Source organism: Anthonomus grandis, chromosome 10 (assembly GCF_022605725.1).
Source record: "Anthonomus grandis grandis chromosome 10, icAntGran1.3, whole genome shotgun sequence".
NCBI lineage: Eukaryota > Metazoa > Arthropoda > Insecta > Coleoptera > Curculionidae > Anthonomus > Anthonomus grandis.
Window position 1 is genome coordinate 19,268,941 of NC_065555.1, and position 21,682 is coordinate 19,290,622.

Here is a 21,682-nt window from a genome sequence, read left to right on the forward strand (position 1 = left end):
AAAAAATCAGTGGATTTTATTCCAAGCTTTCATATTTTCAAATTTAAGCTTTCATATTTTCTTGCTCCGACTTTCAAAAAACCATAACATTTTTAAAAATGTCACTGAAAAAGAAAGACCAACAATCCTGCTATTTTTATCTTTAAAAAATGTCTCCAAAATAATTATTAAAGACATTACAAATCTCATCCCTACTATTGTAAGGAATTGCGCTGCAATAAACTTAAAAAGCTGCAAAAGCAAATAATTATAGTAATATAACAATTAAGCCTGCAAAAAGCCTTAATATTATTTTTAATATTTAATTCGGTGTTTTAAATATAAAGTTTATAGTATAATTTCATCCCTAAGACCTTACTGACTTACGCAATTTGTCTAACAGTGTATAGTTTCCATTTAAGAGTTTTAAGGAGTTTGGTTCCATCTTTGATTCTCTTTGAACTTGCCTTAGTTATATTTTTAGAATACCGGCATCGAAAACTCTCTTTATTTACTTTAAACTTAATATTTGTTATAATTATCTCATTATCTTTTGATTATAATATTTAACTGCCCAAATAAACTCAGGACTGTCAGGAACACACTTTTTTTTCACCTGATTCGCGTTGTCTCTAGGTCTAAAGGTCTAGAGGTCTATTTTTGTTATTTTGATACAGGTTTTACAAAGTTAGTGAGATTTATTACAAATCTTCTATAATCAGTGTTTTCAAAGTTGAGTCATTTATTCTAATACCTTTTAAAAGAAGTTAATCTAAAAAAATACCTTTTTAATCTTATTAAGTTAAATGGTTACCGTTTGTACCTTGTGATTTTTGGTATATCAACTCTTTTTGATGAGTCCTATAAGCAGTTAAAGTAAATGGCTCGACTTTGAAAACACTTACACACACTTTGATATCATATTTAATTATTGGGTAAATTAGGTTATGATCCGATATAGTTTCAAAAATAGGAAGACAACCTGACTTTATGGACAATAAGTTGCATAATGTTACATAATCCATAAGACTGGAAAGTTCCACAATGAGATTAATTCTTGTAGCTTCTGTAATTCGTTGGGAACGATTGAAATGATTAAAAATAAGTTTTAGTCATCTGACTATATTTGTTTTAAAAAGTCGATATTTAGGTCACCTGTTTATTATTAATTATATAATACTTTATCCAGAAATGTTGCTAAACTTCCGGAAAATAGGTATTATACATTGATCAGTATAATTCATTTTTTTTTTGGAAAAGTTATTCCTAATACTTCAAAAGTATTAAAACTTTATTAAATTCATGATATACATACTAACTGCACAAAATTTCTAAGAACTGAAGACTATTCTCCACAGAATCTTCGCTATCCGACTTCCGCCAATGATGGTGGTCTTTAGCCTTAATCTTACCAATTATATGAATCTCCCCACATCCCATCCAAGTAAATCCTCACGCCGCCATAACCCCTGTCCGACCAAAAACCAAAATAGTATAAAACATTCTTCAGTTAATGCTGCTCATAAACAATATATCAAGGTATACAGAAAAAGTGCAAATCTCGACGCGCCTTATTACATTGGGTTCTAATATTTTTATTATTTTCCTTTTTATTTTATGACATTTTTTTTTCATGTCAGTAATTCAAGTAGATATATTTTTCCATTTTTCAAGAGTTTTTGACTATAGCTTAATGGATATACCGTGTCCAGGAAGTACCGCACAAGATTGGAAGGGTGTATAGAAAAAAAAATCTGAGGCGAAGAGTTCTGGGCAGTCTTTTGATCCGACATATGGATAATATAAAATATAAGTCAACGGTAAAAACTAGCCGGGAAAAAAATTCACGTATGCACAATAATGCACATAGGAAACTATCGAGGTATAGTTTCTCTTACTCTTCTAGCAAAAAATCTTTTTAAAGCTGCCAAAAACGATTTAGTGGTCAAATCATTTAGGTCATTTAATTGCTCTTGAAAGTCATGCCATTTAAGGTACATTTCTGGAGACAAAGATTCATCCCATGATATCTTGCACTGCCATAATTTTTGAATCATTATTTTAGCAATTATGATAATAGGAGCAATTTGATCCTAGAGGATCAAATATTTGCGCAATGCAAGATAATATTTTCGTTTGGTATAGTTAATATTTATGTTTTAAATTTTAATTGAATATTTAAGAATATCTCTTTGAGAATCCCAATATAACCCTAACGTTTTTGTCTCAGGAGAATTACCAAAGTGAACATTGCTATTGGAAGTATTAGTTATCTCATTTAATACCTCTGGCTTATTTGAATTAAATTTTCTAAGTTCAAAACCAACCGAGGCTAAGAGGTTTACAATTTTCTCTTTTATAACCTTTACTTCTTCGATGCTACTACTTCCAGTGCAGAGGTCATCAACGTAAAAGTCTTGGGCTATTATTTTACTTAATCTGGGATTTGAATTCGCGCAATTAAGGGAGAGCTCTTTTAGGCATCTTGTAGCAAGATAAGCTGCCGGACCAGTGCCATATGTAAGGGTATTCAACCTGTAAGGGGCAATCTCCTTGGATGGTTCAGAACGCCAAAGAATTAATTGCAAGTCGGGTTGATCATTTTTTACCAGGACTTGGCGATACATTTTAGTAATGTCACCTGTAGGAAGAACTTTGTGTTGCCTTGATCGCAACAAAATAGAAAATAAACTGTCCTGAACGGTTGGTCCAACTAAAAGAATGTGGTTAAGAGAATAGCCGCTAGATGTCTTCGCAGAGCCATCAAAGACCACACGCAACTTTGTGGTGGTGCTTAAATTATTAATTACGCAGTGGTGAGGTAGGAAGTAAGACCTTTATGTTAATTGGTCAAAATTGGTTTTAGACGTATGCCCGAGAGATTCATACGCTTCTAAGAAATTAGTATAATTCTGCTTTAAATGAGGATTTTTGTTAAGTTTTCGTTCCAAACTAAAAAAGCGTTTGGTGGCACTTTCTAGAGAATCACCCAGAATATCAGAGGAATATTTTAGGGGCAAATTAACCACAAACCTACCATCGGTATTTCGCGTAGTTGTAGCCTGGAAAATATCTTCACACTGTTGATCTTCAATAGATAATATTTTATCGTAGGGCTTCTCTTCAATCTCCCAAAAGTTTTTTAAAGACTGATCAAGAGGGTCAATAGCACAAAAATGACAAAAAATATTAGATTTACTCTGCTCATTTATAGTCCCTGAAATAACCCAGCCCAAGTGGGTTTTTTGAATAATAGGTAAATTATTTCCCAACTTAATTTGACCAATAGCCAATAAGTCCCAAAACCTTTCACATCCCATTAAAATATCAATTGGCCCAGGTTTACCAAACCCTGGATCCGCCAAAACAAGATTAGTGGGAATTTTTAGATTGAAGGTGTCAAGGGGTAAAGCCGGTATTTTATTTGTAATTTTAGGCAAAATCAAACAATTTATATTGGTTTCATAAGAATTATGTCGCGCTTGTATCTTTATTTGTGTCTGTTTTAATACCTTTGAATACATTTGTCCAATTCCACACAGAAATATTCGTGTTTTTAATATTCAAACCTAATTTCTAACACATTTCTTCGGTAATAAACGACGATTCGCTGCCACTGTCTAATAAAACTTTGCAGAAATTAATATTACCATCTTTATCAAATACATTTACTACGGCAATAATATTTTACGTAAGGCATTATCATAATAACAAGTAAAAGAATTACTTTGCACGACAAAAGAATGTTCCGCGCTAGGAGTATTTTGTTGCGCAGGCAACACCGCGGACGCTCGCGAAAAGTGCACACCGGTATCACCAGCGGAAACGCGAGATGGGAAAAATGTGCAGCAGCAGAGTCTACGTCGAGCTCACGGCCACCATCATAGTTTGAATTTGAAACGTTAGATGTTACCTGATCACCTACAGAAGCAATGGGATGATTTGCGTTGGTATTTTGATTGGTGTTATTAATATGTAGCAATGTATTATGTCTCATTGCACATTTTCTACAAGGGGGGGATCGACACTGTGAAATAGAGTGATTAGTTCTTAAGCAGTTTAAACACCACTTACGTTTTTTAGCCTCTTCTATTTTTTTATTTATGTTAAAATTGAGAAGTGCTCTACAATTATACACAGTATGATTTTTGTCACAAAATGAACAAACTGGACCTGATCCCGCATTAGTATTTCTAATGCGAATGATTAGCGACTAGCAAATGATTGATTTCTTTTAAATTTCTGAATATTTTGTTTAGTGTTTATTTGTAAATTTTCTACGTATTTGTATTTTTCTATTTTTTAAGTCTACATTTCTCATTTAAGAAATTATTAAATATATCAAGCAATATTTCTTGATGTTTAGAGTACTCAGATTAATCAGAGTACTCAGAGTACTCAGGTGAATTAACAAAGAATCCCAGGTGTTTACTGGTTGTTTTAATACCTCGAGAGCTTTTAGATGCTTATTTAAGCCATCTAATAAAGCTCGTAAACCTTTGTAGCACTCAGATTGAACTGACTCAGGATCAAAGAGGGCTTTAATATGATTTCTTATTAAAATTTGAGTGTTTTCGTATTCTTTTAATTAACAGGTTCCAAGCAACTTCGTAATTGTCAGCAGAACTCTCTAAAGATTTTAATAAATCAGAAGCATTGCCTTTAATAGACAACCTAAGGTAGTGAAATTTTTGCACTTTAAGTATTGTAGAGTTTTCATGAATGAGGGAGGAAAATGTGTCCCTAAAGAACAATCACTGATCGTAAGAACCAAAGGTAGGCAAAGGTATGGGTGGTAGCCTAATGTTAAAATTTGTACCTGTCATAGCCTCGCCTAACTGATGTCAAATTTATTAAAGTTATCATCATTCTGAGCCTGAGCGGCTGATTCGTCGTATCTGCAGATTCTAAATCATTGCAAATCTTATAAAAAGAATTTAAAAGCGGTTCTGCATTTTTTAGTCTGTTTTAACTTCTTAACCTGGACATTTTGAGATGATATGGTAGCATCAATATAATTTTTTAACCGTGTTAACTGACCTTTAGCATTACGCTTGGCATTTTTAAGAGTATTTATTGCCGCGTCAGCTTGTCCTTCGACCATTTTACCAATCAGCTACAAAGAGTCGACAATAAAATACAAAATTCTCAAATTAAATAAAAATAAAAAAATATTCTCTTGTTTCTATTCAATGGGTAGATAAAAGGAAAATATATAAAAAGGTCAAAGGAAATAAGGATTGCACTAACCTGTATAGGATTGATGTCTCTACCTATTTAATAGTCTAACTATAGTCGATGCTTCACTCCGCATCGCAAACCAATATGGAAGCCGGGCTCATCCGTAGCCGATCGAGAGTTCTAGCCGTGACACTGGTTTCGTGGCGTCAAAATTGAAGCCGAGATTTGGTGGCGCACGCCGTACAGTGGAACGACTAAGTGGAGATACCGCGGGACCTAATAATTTACATTTTACAAGATAATATATTTTTTTTATTATCACGTATTTTTAGGTATATGATAAATGTTTTAAATATTTGTTATTATTTATTTTATTGGAAAAATATACATGAACGGTGTTTCAAATTCGTCCACCCTCAAAATACGAAAATGGATAATTTACCCCAAAGTTGCACATTATTTACTGGTAAAAGAATATGCCATATAAAAAAATATATATATTATATTTTATGTGATTTTGAAGATTATTGAAAAAAAAAACAAATTTTCAAAAACTTATTCTTGACACTTTTGTGGGTTATCTTGGTTGCTATGGAAAAGTTTTTGCATTGCTGTATTACTTTTTCGTAAAAATTTTAATGCCGAAAATAAAATTAGGTAGGTACCTACGCCAAATTTTTGTTGCTTATTTAAAAAATCGAAAATTTAAATGATTCCGAAGATAATAAAAAAAAAAAATTTAAAATCCATTTTAATTTTTTCTGAGCTTAAACAGGAATGCAGCAAGAGGTAGGCATTATTCTAAATAAAATTAAGATTGTAAAATATAAGTTAAAAATAAAATTGTTAATTTACCCACCTAATTTAAATACCGAATTTTTATTCTTTTTAAAACTCAAAGCGAGTATCAAAATAGTTTGGTAGTTTAAAATTTTAAATGCGTAATCTTACTATAAACTACAATAATAACTGCAGTAAAATATTATTTCGAATCAACGCAAAATATGTGCCCCAGCGCGGAATTTTTGCCATCGCGATGCGGTCGTCGCCTCGCATGATTTCGGCTTCTGTTGTGAGGTATCGATGGAAGCGGGGATAAGTGTCCAGGCTAGAACTATCGATCGGCTACGGCTCATCGCATCAAATCTTGAATAACTGGATGTTTTTACTCACTTTGTCGTGGTAAATATCCGCTCAAAGGACCATGTTTTGTATTGTGAATAAATCACACAAATTTGTCTTGCTTGTATGGTATTTAATTCCGTAAAAATACAAGGAATATACACGTTCGGTGGTTGAAAAATTTCGAATATGATTTTTGCATAATGTGTAAGAAGGAGACGGAGTAGAGCGAGAACAAACTTGGCTCCACCCTGGGCGGCTATCGCGTCATCGTTGCGCTTATCAGTCCGGTTAAAGTTCGGTTGCAATTCCTCGCGTATAGTTCAGTTTAGAGATCTATTAGAATCTCTGATTTGTCGCGAATAGTCCGTGTGCCGGTGTTGCTTGTATTGTCACATGACATGGATGTTTAAAGAGTCATAAAATAATACTCTAAGCGATATTTAATCATTCTATTAAATAAATAAATGTTTTAAGCATTTTTTTAAGAATTTATACATTTGATTCGTAAAATTTGACTACATGCGTCCATGTACTATTTTGTTAGACGTCTGACTTCAGTCACAGCCACTCAAGCGTGAAAACTTACACAGGTCCGGCCTTAAAATTTATTTGTATTTAAAACTTTATTATTCGGGATTTTTGGGTTTTGTTTTATTAAGTTAGAATGTCAGGATAGTTGATAGCAAGATAATATTTAATTTAACTATAAGATTTAAGTACGTAAAATGAGTTTAACCAACAATTTTAATTTAATAAGTTTAGATTTTAGCGCCATCAGTGGGGTGTTTATAACAAGTGATGAGAGAATAGGTGGTACGAATTACTTAGGCCCATTTATTCTGTGGAACAAGGCATTAAATATTTACTTTTTGACACAAAAGAGTAAAATTTTTTGGTTTGTCTTCAAATTTTATATATTTCCTTTTTTTGGATATTGAGATTTATTTTTACTTGGTGGTGATTATTAATAGGGATTTTGGCTGCCATATTCAATGTCCTTTATTATTGTTTTTTTTTAACTAATACATATTATGATATATTATTATAATAATATACTCATGAAAACCCGCATCTCTGTATTTAGTACCAATAACTTCTTTTGATGAAAAGTAATTATGTAGTCAGAAAAGTGGAAGTAGATTTTTTAAAATAAACTTTTACATTAAAAATTATCTAGCTGTCTATATTTTATGCGTGTAAAAGACACAAGTTTTACTTATAAAAAAAAACACATTTTAGATCCTGAATGTAATATTTAATAATTTGTTTGCCTCATATTTAGTTATTGTGCATATTAGGAGAGATTAAATGAAAATTAACAAAAATAAATGCTTATACTAAAAACTAAAAATCTTATACAAACACTACATTTTAAGTATACTGGATCCTAAAACTACAGTGAGGATATTAAATACTTTTATAAATTTAACCACTCTGTTCAATCTGGCCCAAAGAGTTAATACAATTTTCTAAATTCTGTTTTTTTGCCTTTGTTCTTTAACAGTTCCTTCCATTAAGGAAGGAAATAGTTTCTCTATTGCCGCTATGGATTCCAACTTCATCTCGCACATCAGCATATGCATTACATTATATATACTTTATTGTGTCGCTGAAGGACAAACAGGGGCAGTAAGCTGTAAAAAACAAAATTTTAAACTTGTTTAATCAATAAAAATATGGTTTTATTACTATGGCAAAAAAGGGACTTTCCCAGAGAATGGAAATCATACATCAATCATAAATGTATCATACCATGTTTCGGCTAAATAATATATAGATCTTTTTTACTCCCAAAATGGTTTAATTTTCTTCAAATATTCTATACACCACCTGATAATTCCATTACAGCAGCTCTTAAGCTTAAATCCAAGTCTTATCAGGTATCTCCGCAAGGTTGAGACTGAGAAATGTTTGTCTCCTGCCGATAAGGTGGCCTTAACGATCTCTATGGTCAGAACCTCATTGTTTTTGTATTTAGAATACACACCTTTCCGTAGCAATTTGGCAATATCCGTGTCAAGTCCCTTTGATTGTCCGGCATCTTGTGATGAAAACAATAAGAGTGACATCTGTCCGTCACTCTTATTGTTTTCATCACAAATGTTATTGTCTTTCTTGTGCACCCACGGTATCTATAAGCCCACACAAACACTTTCCTCTTCATTTGACCAATTTTCCTGCCTATTTTCCTAGGGTCGAAACATTTAAGGTCTTTAGGTATAATACCAAAACAAATCCACAAACACAAATAAAAAAAATACACTTCCTCACAGTGAAAACTGCAAATAAATTAGACGAATACAGGCCAAATTCTAAATTCTCCACTTTCATAAACGTGTAAAAAACAAAATCGGCAAAACCCATGAAATAATAATAACCTCACATGGCCCCCTTCCCAACTATTAAAGGTGATAGATCCATCCAACAGCTATTTTAAAGGCGATAGATCCATACTTAAAGATCTCTTTAAAAACACGTCGAAAATAATACAAAAACAGCCCAAAAATTTATTTGGGTACGGCCCCGTAATTCTCAAAATCAGTGGGGTAGAGAGAGATACATAATCACTTGCACAGCCTAAAGTAGGAATCGCCAGAACGCAGGTGTTTTATCTTTGTTTAATAGACTGGCTAAAAAGAGGTAAGAAGTCTGTGAGTGCTAGAAGTGTTTAAAATATTTTGTGAGATGCTTGCATTTTAGTCCGCGGTCAATTTTTTTATATTATTTTATTGTGATATTATTTTCTTTCTAAAAATGGTCATTTTCAAAAGAAAAATAAAAAATAGAATAAAACATGGGGTTTTACGCAAATTTAAAATGATTTCATAGATAAACAATATAAAATTTTGCCATTTAAACATGTATATCATGCGACAATAAATACGACATAGGCGCATGGACTAGTTAGTGCGGCATCTGCGACACATCAAAGATTCTAATAGATCTCTGAACTGGACTTTACCTATGTACGTGTTTGCCGATCATGTTTACAATTTATTTCAACCTTTGGTACGAAGACGGATACAGTAATAAAATAAAAATGGTTTTCACTGTTGATCAAAAGATTAATATCATTAAATGGTCTTGCCATGCGGATATTGCAGAAGAAGTTGTCGGCAGTTTTATATTTGCATATCCTGCTCAGCAAGACCCTACTGCTAAAACAATTTATAATATCTGGCATAAGTTTGAGCAGTCGGGATGTGTAAATCGGTGTGCAAAATGTTCTAGTGGCGATCAGGAACCTCGTCGAACACCTGACGCTAGGATTGAAAAGGAGGTCAAGGTGTGTGCTGTTGTGAAAGTAAGTAAACCTTGTTCTAGCTCCGAATTTCTCAAGAACTTGATATTCCAAGTCGTACAGTGCGTGATATTTTAAAAAGAAATAAAACGCTTGGAGTTTTGTAAAACCTTAAGAGAAAAAATTGATCAAAATGAAACGACTTCACAAGTAATATTTTATTTACAGACGAGTCATCTTTTTCTCTTTTAGGTCGACATAATTCTTCAGTCGTGAGATATTAGTCTTGGGAAAATCTACATTTGAGTGTACGAACTCAATACCCGCAAAAAGTAAATGTTTGGGCTGGTATTTTACCCAATCACATTGTAGGGCTTTTTTTTATTGATGGTACCTTAAACTCTGAGAGATATTTACTTTTATTGCAACAAAATATTATACCCGCTATACGAAACTTGGATGTTCATTTTGAGGAAATTTGGTTTCAACCAGACGGATGTCCCGCTCACAACGCTAGACAAGTGCAACTCGCCAAACGTGTATACAGATCGTGTTTTCGTTCGTTACTTATAGGAAACCGCATAGAGGCGAAATTTTGCAACGTCGCGCGTGTACGAGTGCCTGCGACAGAGCACCGCCCCGGCCAGCCCGAGGACCGGATTGGTAAACATCTGACTTTCGTGGGAGCTGCGTCGCTTGGCGACAAAGTGTCTCAAAATATTACGCGAAAATCCAGGCATTTTTAAAATATTTATTCTAATGCGGGTTTTACAGACATGACAATGTGTAAAACCCGCATAGAATTGTAATTTTAAAATGTTTAATATGCTGTGTTTTGCATAATGAAAATTAAAGCGTTATTCTAATAAAAAATAAAATATATACTCTGATAAAAATATAATAAAAAATCAGAAATAAAACTCTAATAAACAAACTTAACAACATATCATTTTTTAAATAAAAGGCTCAAATAAACCGCCTTTTTTCGCTAAACAAAAACTTAACCCATCGTAAAAGCTATTTCGCACCTCCAAAAGAGTTTCAGGTAAAATGGAATTGGCACCTTCGACAATTTTATTTCGCAACTCCTCTAAATTTGTTGGTGTACTAAATTCTGTACTGTAAACCTCCGTTCCAGTACCGTAAGGAGAAGATTACTTAATGCCAACTTACCTGCCCGTCGCCCCGCCAAAAAACCGTTACTCTCAAAGAAGAACGTCAAGGCTCGTTTTCACTTTGCCCAATCTCATATCCACAACACATTTAGTGCCATATATGGATGAAGTCATGCCAGTAACAGCCATATTTCAGCATGACAACGATCCAAAAGATGCTTCTCAATTTGTTAAGAGGTGGCTATCCGATGAAAAAATAAATGTAATGGTCTGGCCATCTAAATCGCCAGACCTAAACCCTATACAGAATTTATGGCATTACATTGACACCAAAATCAGGCACTTAACATGCTCTAATACAAATATTCTCTTTGAAATAGTGGAAAAGGCTTGGAAAGAAGTGAACAATGACTATATTATGAAATTAATTAAGTCCATGCCAAGACGATGTGCAGATGTTATAAAGGAAAAGGGGTACTACATGAAATATTGAATTGATTTTAATTTAGTTGGGTTATATATTTTTTAGAATCAAAACTATTTTTTGTTGCTATATTTTTGAATAATAAATTTGCATAAAATATTTGGTGTTTTATTTATTATGATAGAAAAATATGATAATATGAAAATATAAACAGGCTTTAACTATTCTTGTAAATAATATATAAACCTTACTTTTAAAATAGATACTAAAAGATATATAACAGGAAAGTTCAATGTTGCTATCTTTTTGCACAATACTGTATATTAAATATCAATTCAGAAAATACTATCTCATACGCTCAAATATTTAAAAGAAGAAGAAAATAGACTTATTCACATGTTTAAAAGATATATGGACTTCAATTCTTAAATATAACGAAACCTTTCGTTATATTTAATTTAATGTAAGTTCAATAAGTCTTAAATACAATAATTTACTTTAGGTATAATAGATTTTTGTATATACCCAGGAGCTGAGGTTTAATATATTGATCTCTGACCTCGTTTCTTCTTTTTAATATCCTACCTAATTTTATTATGAATATTAAACTTCAAAACTATGAGAAAAACTTACTTATTTAATAAAAAATACCTAATTCGAACCAACGTTTCGGGAGCTATATCTACTACTGTTATCAACGTAAGTTAAATTAAATTAAAAATATGAAAAAATATACTTATCTTTTCTAATTTTTCGTCTGCACCCTGTGTAAAATTTGTTCTTAATCCGCGAATAGTCACAATACATATTTTATAATTTGACGTTTGATTGATAGTTTGATAAACTGAAAAAATATAAATTTTACATAGGTGAAACCTGTAGACCATTTTCAAAAAGAATTAATGAACATAAATACTAGTAGTAAAAAGGCTGATTTAGTTAAATTTATGGCGAAAAAGAACATGTAAGGTCTTTTAAAAATCACAAAAAAAATATTATTAGCAGTAATAAAGGATCAAAAGTTCAAAAATGCCACTCCATTTTACGATTGCCTCCATACTATTGTATTTTCAATCCTATTGAGATGATGGAGCAATTAAATAAAAGTTGCGCTAAATTAATCAAACACCGCAATTAAGCGCGTCTGTGCTAGACCATATACGAACGGTTATTGAAATCGATAAAACCAATGTATGGAAGAACTGTGTATCTTACGATGAAAGTGAAATACTGCATTACTTACTTATTAGATTAATTGCTTAACAATGAAATTTCATTCTTCAACGGGAATTTTTGGGCTTATCGAAATCAAAAATCAGCGGAGCGGAGGTATAATAATATTCTATTGCAGCACAGCCGCGACATTATTTTATACCCGTGTTACAACACACCACCCACTATTTTTTCGAATTTATTTGCATTTTTACTTAATTTAATTTAATTTTTTTGATAATTTTTGTAATAATCAAAAAAAAACTGTGTAAAAAATATGGGCCATTAAATCTAACCATGACTTTTGCGTGATTTGATAAATGTTTTTGTTTAATATATATATTAAGCCATATATATTAAGCCAGAGAAACAAAAATTATATGCACGCCAATGCCTTATAAAGAAAACGTTTTTAGTTTTTATGCTTGTCCCAGTAACTTCATCTAAACTATATCTTGCATGCCGCCCATTAAAATTTACTTGCGCGTAAACACAAAGCATCTCCAAATTGGTAAACAAATTATGCCTAGGCATTACTTAAAATGATTAAACTTAAGAGAAAAACTTTTTTACTCGTTTTAAAAGTGTTATATGACATTCAAAAAGTTTGATATAAATAATACAAACACTTGTCTCCAATGCCAACTGCCAAAGATGCGATTTAAATAAAGTAGTAAATAATGTTATTTTTAAATTTTTTTTGAAAAATGGTGATTATGTCGAAAATGGCTGCTCCTAGCGACTTTAATAAGGTATATATTTTTATGTAAACTTAAAAAAGGAATTTATTTTGATACTTTTTAAACCGATATACGGACTGAAAGAAGTTCTGAAGAAAGGGGCTCTAAAAAAGTAAAAACTAACGCAATGAGCGCCCTCTACCGAAAACACGAAAACTGTATACGAGATTTTATTTTTCTTTTTAAAAGACTCGTATGTTTTAAATTTCATGTCAGTATGTCAACCTATGAGAAAAAAACGATAAATCAAATAATACTTTGACACCCTGTATTTCAGTTAATATTAAAGTTATTTTTTATAAATTAATTTACATTAATAATATTATACATTATTTTGACGTAAGGAATCTACTGTTGTTCTATGTCCCATTACTTTCGGAACGCCCTGTATATAGAAAAAATAAAATATAATAGTTATTAATAAGGAAAATTAAGATTTTGGAAATGTGTTTTCTTAAAAGGAAGTAATTTCTCCACAAAATAATAGTATTGGCCGGATGGTTCCAGCCAATTAATTTTTTTAAAAGGGGTAGATAACCACTATTTTTTTTTATCACCTTATCTTAGTTTTCTGCTGAAACAATAATTAAAATGACCAATAAAAAAGGCGTGACTACATTTGCATTTATTGAAAGGGGTCAATAACTTTGCTAATTATAAACCAGCAGTTAAAGTGCTGCTTCTTTTATCTCCATCAGGACCATCATCCTATTTAGATTCTGGTATTATTGATGCAGCTGATCCTCATGACAATACCCTTTTTGGCCTTTCAAGCAATTGTACGCATTGCAACCAATAAATAAGGCTGTTTTTAAGATCTCTAAGTTTTGCTGGGCTGACGAGGTTATCACGTATTGAACGAATAAGCCAATTCTAAGCATATTACAAAATATGCTTTTGGTACAATGTTTTCAAAGGTTTGACTAAAAGCAACAACAGCTACTAATGTAGTTTTCGTGCTATCGGAATATATCCTTGTGATGCTAATATCATTTCTGACATTGCTTTTTAGCGATCAGAAAATAAGCGGTCTAGTGGAGGGCACTAACAAACAGAAAGTTAATACTTACGCTTCTAAATATTCAATAAAGGATAAAAAAAAGTTGGTATGCTACATATGTGAAGAGGATATGATAAAAAATATGCGACTTTATGACGTTTGCAAAAAATATGTTTCAAAGAATTTATAGGTCTAACAAGATATGATAAAGACCAAATCTTTATTTATGCAATTTATTCCTAATATTTCTTCTTTTTTTTTTCATTTCCTATTCATATGTCATAGTGTAATAATCGCTATTAAATATTAAGTAGTAAATTTTGTTTATAGTTAAATTTGTGAGTGAATACTTTGACTTAAACCCAAAGATTTTACTAAATTAATTAGAAGTTTACTGCTGGTTTAATTGTTTTAATGTTGTAAAAGATATCATAATATAATCACAGTTTGATTAAAACCCTTTAAAAAGATGAAACCATGTCATTAAATTCGTGCTATTTTTAAGCGTCTAAAAGATGTTTTTTTTTAGACCCCACCCTCAAGCGTAAGACCCATGGAATAATGTTTAATTTACAAAACTATACTTCATCTGGGTCTTCCTCTGGTTTCTAAACAGGCCCAAATAAAATACTTTTGAAAATACTTAAAAAAAGAACCATCTAAATTTTGTTTCTTTTTGCCTTCAACTATAATGTAGAAATAAAAACCTATTTATATAAAGTGCTTTAAAAGAAAAATAAACTTATAATATGATATACTTATATACTATAATATTCCTAAAAAAATACATTCATTAAATTATAGGTAATTATTGAGGTTATTCAAAAATAATTTAAACAAGGTACCCAAATACTTCATCCAGACTCGCAACTTTTAAATATCATTTAATAAGATTAATGTTTGGCTGACAGGAATACATTTTCAGAAGAACTCGACATTTGTTTCGTTAAACCAATAAAGCTTTTATTAACCATATTTAATTGTCTTTTTAAGGCAGTACATTGTTAGCGAAACATGAGTGATAAAGTATTTTGGTAGTGTTTTGTTTGAAATTTACACAAAAGGTCCTGGTGGTCCAGTATATAATTAGGATTGATTATTCAATAATGAGGCAGATACTATACAAATTGTTGATGTATAGAAATACTTGATTTTGTTATGTTTAAAGTAAAAGGAGTCATAATTTAATAAACTATAATAATAGTTTATTTCAGATATCTTTAAAATATATTTAATTTACATTTTTAGAAAATTCTTTATTCACAAAATATTTCTTTCAGGGCATAATCAAGTAATGGGGAGCGATCGACAACATGCTGCTGCTCTTTATATGGCCTGTAAACACCTACCAGGTCAACTTTTATCATCCCCGGGCGAAAGAGCGGGTATGTTGGTCGAAGCAGCTAAAACTTTAGAAAGGATTGGCGATCAGAAATATTTACAAGTTTGTTACAAACTTATGAAAACCCTGGGAACCAATGCGGTTATTAATAATTAAAAATTAAGAATTGCATATTAAAAATGTTGAAAAACGCTTGGTGAAATGCAGTTGATCATTTTGATTTCTTTATTATATGTTTATACGAGACGAGGCCATTTTTTAATATGAATAAAAATGCAAAATATGATTATTTATGCTTATTCTTAAGTTTATATTTTAAGCCTAGGACATAAGTTATGGAACTTGTAAGAACTCGATAATCGATTTTATGTTATATTTAAGGATAATGTTTGTTATATATTGTTTTTATGAAATTGCTTTTTAGCTACACAGCTCTTACTGTCTATTTGTTAATACCTTTAATAATATTAATATTATAATATTTTATTTAACACGTTCGCGGACACTGACAAAATTAAATCATTTTTCAAAACACATTTCTTGATTTATGATTTTATAAAAAAGAACAGCAGTAATTCAAAAATGATGGCTAATTCAGCCTTTAAAATTGACTCAAAAATTTTAGAAAGTACTTACTAGAAGGAGAGAAATTGGGTTCATGCGCTAATCCCTTAACCTTACTGGGAAAATGACGAAAACAACCCCTTATTATGAAATATTGTGAATTGGCTTTACAAAATATATTCGAACATATTTTAAATTTAAAGAATAGTATTTATTAATATGACTACGAGAAATATTTGTTTACTACTATTTATGTCCGATATAAATATCGCGCCAATATTACGAACTGCACTGTAGTGAACTGATAACGACATCCCAGCGGCAACGCGGCTCCTCATATAAGCAGCAGAACACTGTCGGAAAGATTCGCTAACCTTCCATCCGTCTCCAGAGATGTCATCAAGCATGGCAAACTTATGGGAATGACAGTTCTTTTCCAACACACACGTCGAAATGGGCAATTGGCATTATTTTTGGCCGAGCAGCTCCGAACTTTTGCGATCAACGCCGACCGCCGAATCAGAAATTCCTAAATCGCCAACTTTTTTCTTGCTTTTGTTTTGTGGAATTGTATTAATATGTTATTTATAGTTTACATTACAGATTTAATAAGTTAAGCCAACGCACATTATAAACTTTTTATCGTCCAACAGTTTACTTGAATAAGTAAATTGTAACATACGTAAGTAAGCGCATTACGAACTTAACTGCTGACTCAACTTTTTGTTGGATCTTGTTACAAATACTGTATATTGCATATACGACCAAACCGCAGACCGACAGGTCTAAAACATAGGATTTGCATGTTATTGCGCGCACTAGACAACCGAACGTCGCGTTGTTTAGATTGCTGTTAATTTAAGGTTTGTTCTCACTGCAAATTTCTTACAAGTTTGAAACTGTTTCCAAACCATTCTTGATGCGCATGTGTAAAATATTACAACTTCTGATCGATTTGAAACCGTCTGTGCGAACATCAAATACGGGTTGAGTGGAGAAGAAAAATAACCTCACTGTTTTATGCCAGTGAGAAATGGGAAAATTACTTAAAAATTAAACAAAACAAAAATTATACTACAACTTGAAATAGCTGTATATTATTAATAGTTTAAGATTGTGTGATTATTTGCTACTTCAAGACTTACTCTAAAATGCTCGAGAAATTCTATTCTATTAAATTGGGACACAGTTTCATGAAAATAGTTTTGACTTTTGGGCTTTATCCAGTCTTCAATTAAATCTTCTTTAAAAGTCTGTGTCGGAATCAACATAATTCTGATTCCGATTCCGACGATTCAAAAGTACTTGTTTCCTTAATGTTTATTTTTAGACTAATCCAACAATTTAAAATACAATTTTCAAAACGAATATCAATAACTATACAACACGACAAAATACAAACAACAATTTAGAGGTTATGTTCATATTCCGAAGATCGGCGTTGATTGGCTACACGAATGCTCTGACACTTTGCTTGAAATAAATCCGAAAACAAGTCTGACTATCAGATGACGATCAGGAATTTGTGTAAGAACATCAAACTTTTGATTTGAAACCGATCAGAAGTTCCTGTGCGAATGCATTTTACTCTATTGCGCATGTGTATTTGTCGGAAACTTGTTTCTTACTGCTGTGAGAACAAACCTTTAATCAGTGGTGTTATCGGCCCTGACGAGATGGTGATGAAACCCAAATGGACCGAGAAATTTATTGTGCTTATACAAGAAAGACCCTCTTTATACGATAAAGCTAGAAAAGAACATCGCGATAGGAATGTAAAAGAAAAACTCTGGCGCTAAGTGTGTGAAGCAGTGGTGTCAAATTGGAATGAACTTACTCCACAGGAGAAAATAAACAAAGGTTGACGATAGTACAATTTTGACGAACCGAGAAATACGAGGCACGATAATTCTAACTGTTTAAAATATTTAGTTTGGGTTAACATTGTTGAGTTTTCCGGGTTTTACTAACAGAGTATGGCTTTATTTCGTTCAGCTTTGTTAAGGAAAAGGTTAGTTTAACTGGTATTTCTCAGAATAAAAAAAATCGTAGAATTGACAATATTGCTAATACCATTAATAAATCCGCCATAAAATAAACTAATTTGACGGGTAAAATAGTTTTTTATTTAAATGCCTAGATCAAAATATATTAATTTATTGCAGTTAAAGTTTCCACCCTGTAATGTATTAACAAACACATCTTGCTACTTAAACTTGGTTTTTATTTTATTATCCTTATAGAACATAGTTACATGTGTAACCCCCAAAAAACTAATATAATCCTAACCTCAAAACGACGTAACCACGTTGCCAAGTCGATCTTAAGCTGTATGTATACTCACAGTATCGACTATAGCGTGGTAGTCGTATCACACCCAGCACTTCACTATTGGTGAACTTATATTACATTCCTCCCTTCCTATTTAAAACTGCAAATTTAAACGATCAGGAGGTTTAATTTCTCTCCTAGGTCGACTCAGGGCCAATGAGCTATTGCTTTTCCCTGTATGTTCTTTAATTACCGACTCTCGATTATTTGTAGGTTCAATCATTAAGTACTCATCCTCCTTAACTTTAATCTCATTTCCTAACTCTGTTTCCTGAACATAATTTTCACAATCTAAATGCTTACCAATATTATTGTCACTAAACAAATCATCACTCTTATCAGAAATACTTATTCTAGTTTGATTAAAATCAATATCATCATAAAAACTACCAACCTGAATTATTTGATTCGAATGTCGTTTCCATTTTAACCCTTCTTCTCATATAGGCTGACAAATAAATATATTCTCACCCAGTTTACTGATTATTATTACCGCTTTTACCCATAATGGTTTATTAGGATTTCTATAATCTTTCGTGTAAACTATTTCGCCCTCTTCAAAAACAATTTTTCTATGGCTATGTAAGTATTTCATTTGATCTTTCTTAGCCTCATCTCTTTTAGAACTAGTCATAAAATCTAGACGACTCTTGACTTTTCTGTTCAACATCAACTTGGACGGCATTTCAGCCAAAGTACAATGTGGAGTATTCCTATACGAAAAAAGAAATTTACTGACCAAATTTGATATACTTTTACCTGTTAGTCACCTTATGAGTCAAATATTTAGTTAACGAATGTTTTAAATTTTTAACTGCATTTTCTGCTGCGCCGTTTGTAACAGGGTGATATGGTGGAGACGTTCTATGGGAAATACCATTATTATGACAGACTCAAATTCTTCACTGACCAATTGAGGCCCATTATCACTATTAATCAAGTTAGGTAACCCAAACCTAGCAAAACAATCCCGTAGTTTCTCGATTGTCTTTGAAGAATCTGTTGATGCCATTTCATAAAGTTCAGGCCATTTTGAGTATCCATCCAAAATTATCAGAAACATTTAACCCTTCAAAGGACCAAGAAAATCAATATGTATGCGATCGAAAACATATTTAGCTTCAACAAACTTAATTAATGGTACCTTATTTGGTGTTTTAGAATTTATCATACACGCCTCGCAATTTCTTACATACTGCTCGATATCACCGTCCAAATTAGACCACCAAATAGCTAGCTAATGCCTTCATTTTTACCATACCATTGTGAGCCCCATGTATTTCTGTTAATAACTGAACACTGAATTTTATTGGAATTATTACCCTAAAACTCCACATCAGTATATCATTATCAATACTAAGTTCTCCTTCTAAATGGTTTTAAGTCCTCCTCTAAAACTATCTCTGGCCAATCATCTGTGGTATATTTAAAAACTTTACTAAGAATTCTATCAATCCTAAGTTCTTTCTTAATCTGATCTCCACTAACTGGCACATTATCTTCAACCAAAAAATTAAAATAATCAAAATCTGACTTTCGGCTACCTAAGACACCTTTCTTTGAACTCTTTAATGGAAACCTTGATAGTCCATCAGCACCCCCATTTTGAGAGCCCTTCACGTACTGAAAGGTATAATCAAATCTGCTTAAAAAAAATGCTCATCTTTGTAACCTTCCAGCAGCCATTTAAGGAATACCTTTCTTCTCTCCAAATAATGCCAATAATGATTTATGTTCAGAATACAGTGTAGTAAATTATGATTTAAGACATAGGGTTAAAATGAAACAACCTTCTTAGGGTTAAGTAGGATCTATAATAAAATATCAAAAAGCTACATCCAAGGATCGTTGAACTTCCCGTTGACCTGGTTTATGATAATGCTTACTAGACATTATAATGTTTTGCTATATAGAATTAATTAATGTATTATTACAATATAGTAGTTTCCTATTTACACAATATTTGTTATACTGGGTGATACTTCCAGACTACACCTCCCCGGGAAATTTAAGGAATTTACATATTTCTTTTAAATTGAAAATTCCGGATATATATACTATAAAAGTAACAACTCTTCTTAACACATTCCAAAAATTATATACATACATGCAATTAATATCCAGTAATTTTGAAATTTTCAACTTTTTACCTAAAAACCCCTCTTTTCCATTTTTTTTTTTCACAAAACCTTAACTAATAATACACCAAACTAGTAAATTAATTAATTATTACCTAACTATGGGCAGGGCCCTTTATGCACTAATTACTTACTTATGATATAATTTAGTTCCATTTTTATGGATTAGTATCTCTTTATTTTCTTTTACAATTTTTACATTAGGAGATTCATCCTGAACGACTACATACGGCCCCAGGAAACAAGGACTGGCAATTTTATTACCATTATATTCATTTTTAACGAGAATTAAATCTCCTTTCTTATATTCAATGGGATTTATATTTTTATCATAAGATATTTTTCTTTTTTCTTTTGAAAGTAAAATATTATTTCTTGCGTCATCATGAGCTTTCTGTAACCTGTATTTCTGTTCAATTAGATAATTATCAAAATTGTAAATAGGTTCCACGATATTTTTTAAATTACTTGGTATCTGACATTTTTTTCCAAAAACAAGCTCAAAAGGAGTATATTTAGTTTCAGTGTGAACTGCCGTATTATACGCAAAACACCAGTACGGAATCCATGAACTCCAAGCTGTGACATGGTTTTCTGACTGAATTCTTAAATATGCTTCTAAAGCCTTGTGTGAATTTTCCAATGACCCTATGCTTTCGTGATGGTATGCGGTGGAATGAACTTGTTCTATTTTTAAATTCTTGCAAACTTCACTCATTGTAGAAGAAATAAATTCAGATCCCCTATCAGTTGCAATTTCCTGCGGAATTCCATATCTTAAGATAAAATTTTCCACAAATGCCTTTGCAACTGACACAGCATCTTTATTTTTTAATGGATATGCTTCCACGAATTTTGTTAATTCACACTGCAGGGTAAGAATATAGGAAAAATTGATATCTGTAGGTAGCGGTCCTACAATATCTAGATAAATTTTTTGAAATGAAGAACTGGCTGTAGTAGTAATCACCATTGGCTGTTTTGTATAATGATTTGAATATTTTTGTTTTTGACACATACCACATCTTTTTACAAATGCCTTAACATCATTATACAAATTTGGCCAAAAGTAATACTTTCTTATATTATTTGTCATTCTATGTATACCTGCGTGTCCACTGGTTGGAAGTAAATGAAAATCATTTAAAATAACTCTTTTTTCATCATTGTACACTACTTTGATAATTTTTTAGAATATTTATTCGAGGCCCCTGATAACTAATATTATTTTTATTTCTTTACCTATAGATTCAATTAATTCTGCAGAATTTTCGTTTTTTAAAATATACA

The 21,682-nt window shown here is 31.7% G+C and overlaps 1 protein-coding gene across 1 annotated transcript in view; it reads left to right on the plus strand.

The window, feature by feature from the left end:
- The window catches only part of LOC126741460 (sterol regulatory element-binding protein 1), a 150,893-nt gene extending 135,105 nt beyond the window's left edge, over positions 1-15,788 (plus strand). Inside the window, exon 15 of the mRNA XM_050447873.1 lies at positions 15,298-15,788. Coding sequence (XP_050303830.1) covers positions 15,298-15,515 — 218 coding nt within the window. The 3' untranslated portion in view covers positions 15,516-15,788. The remainder of the gene's footprint in view (positions 1-15,297) is intronic.
- The last annotated feature ends 5,894 nt before the right edge of the window (positions 15,789-21,682 follow it).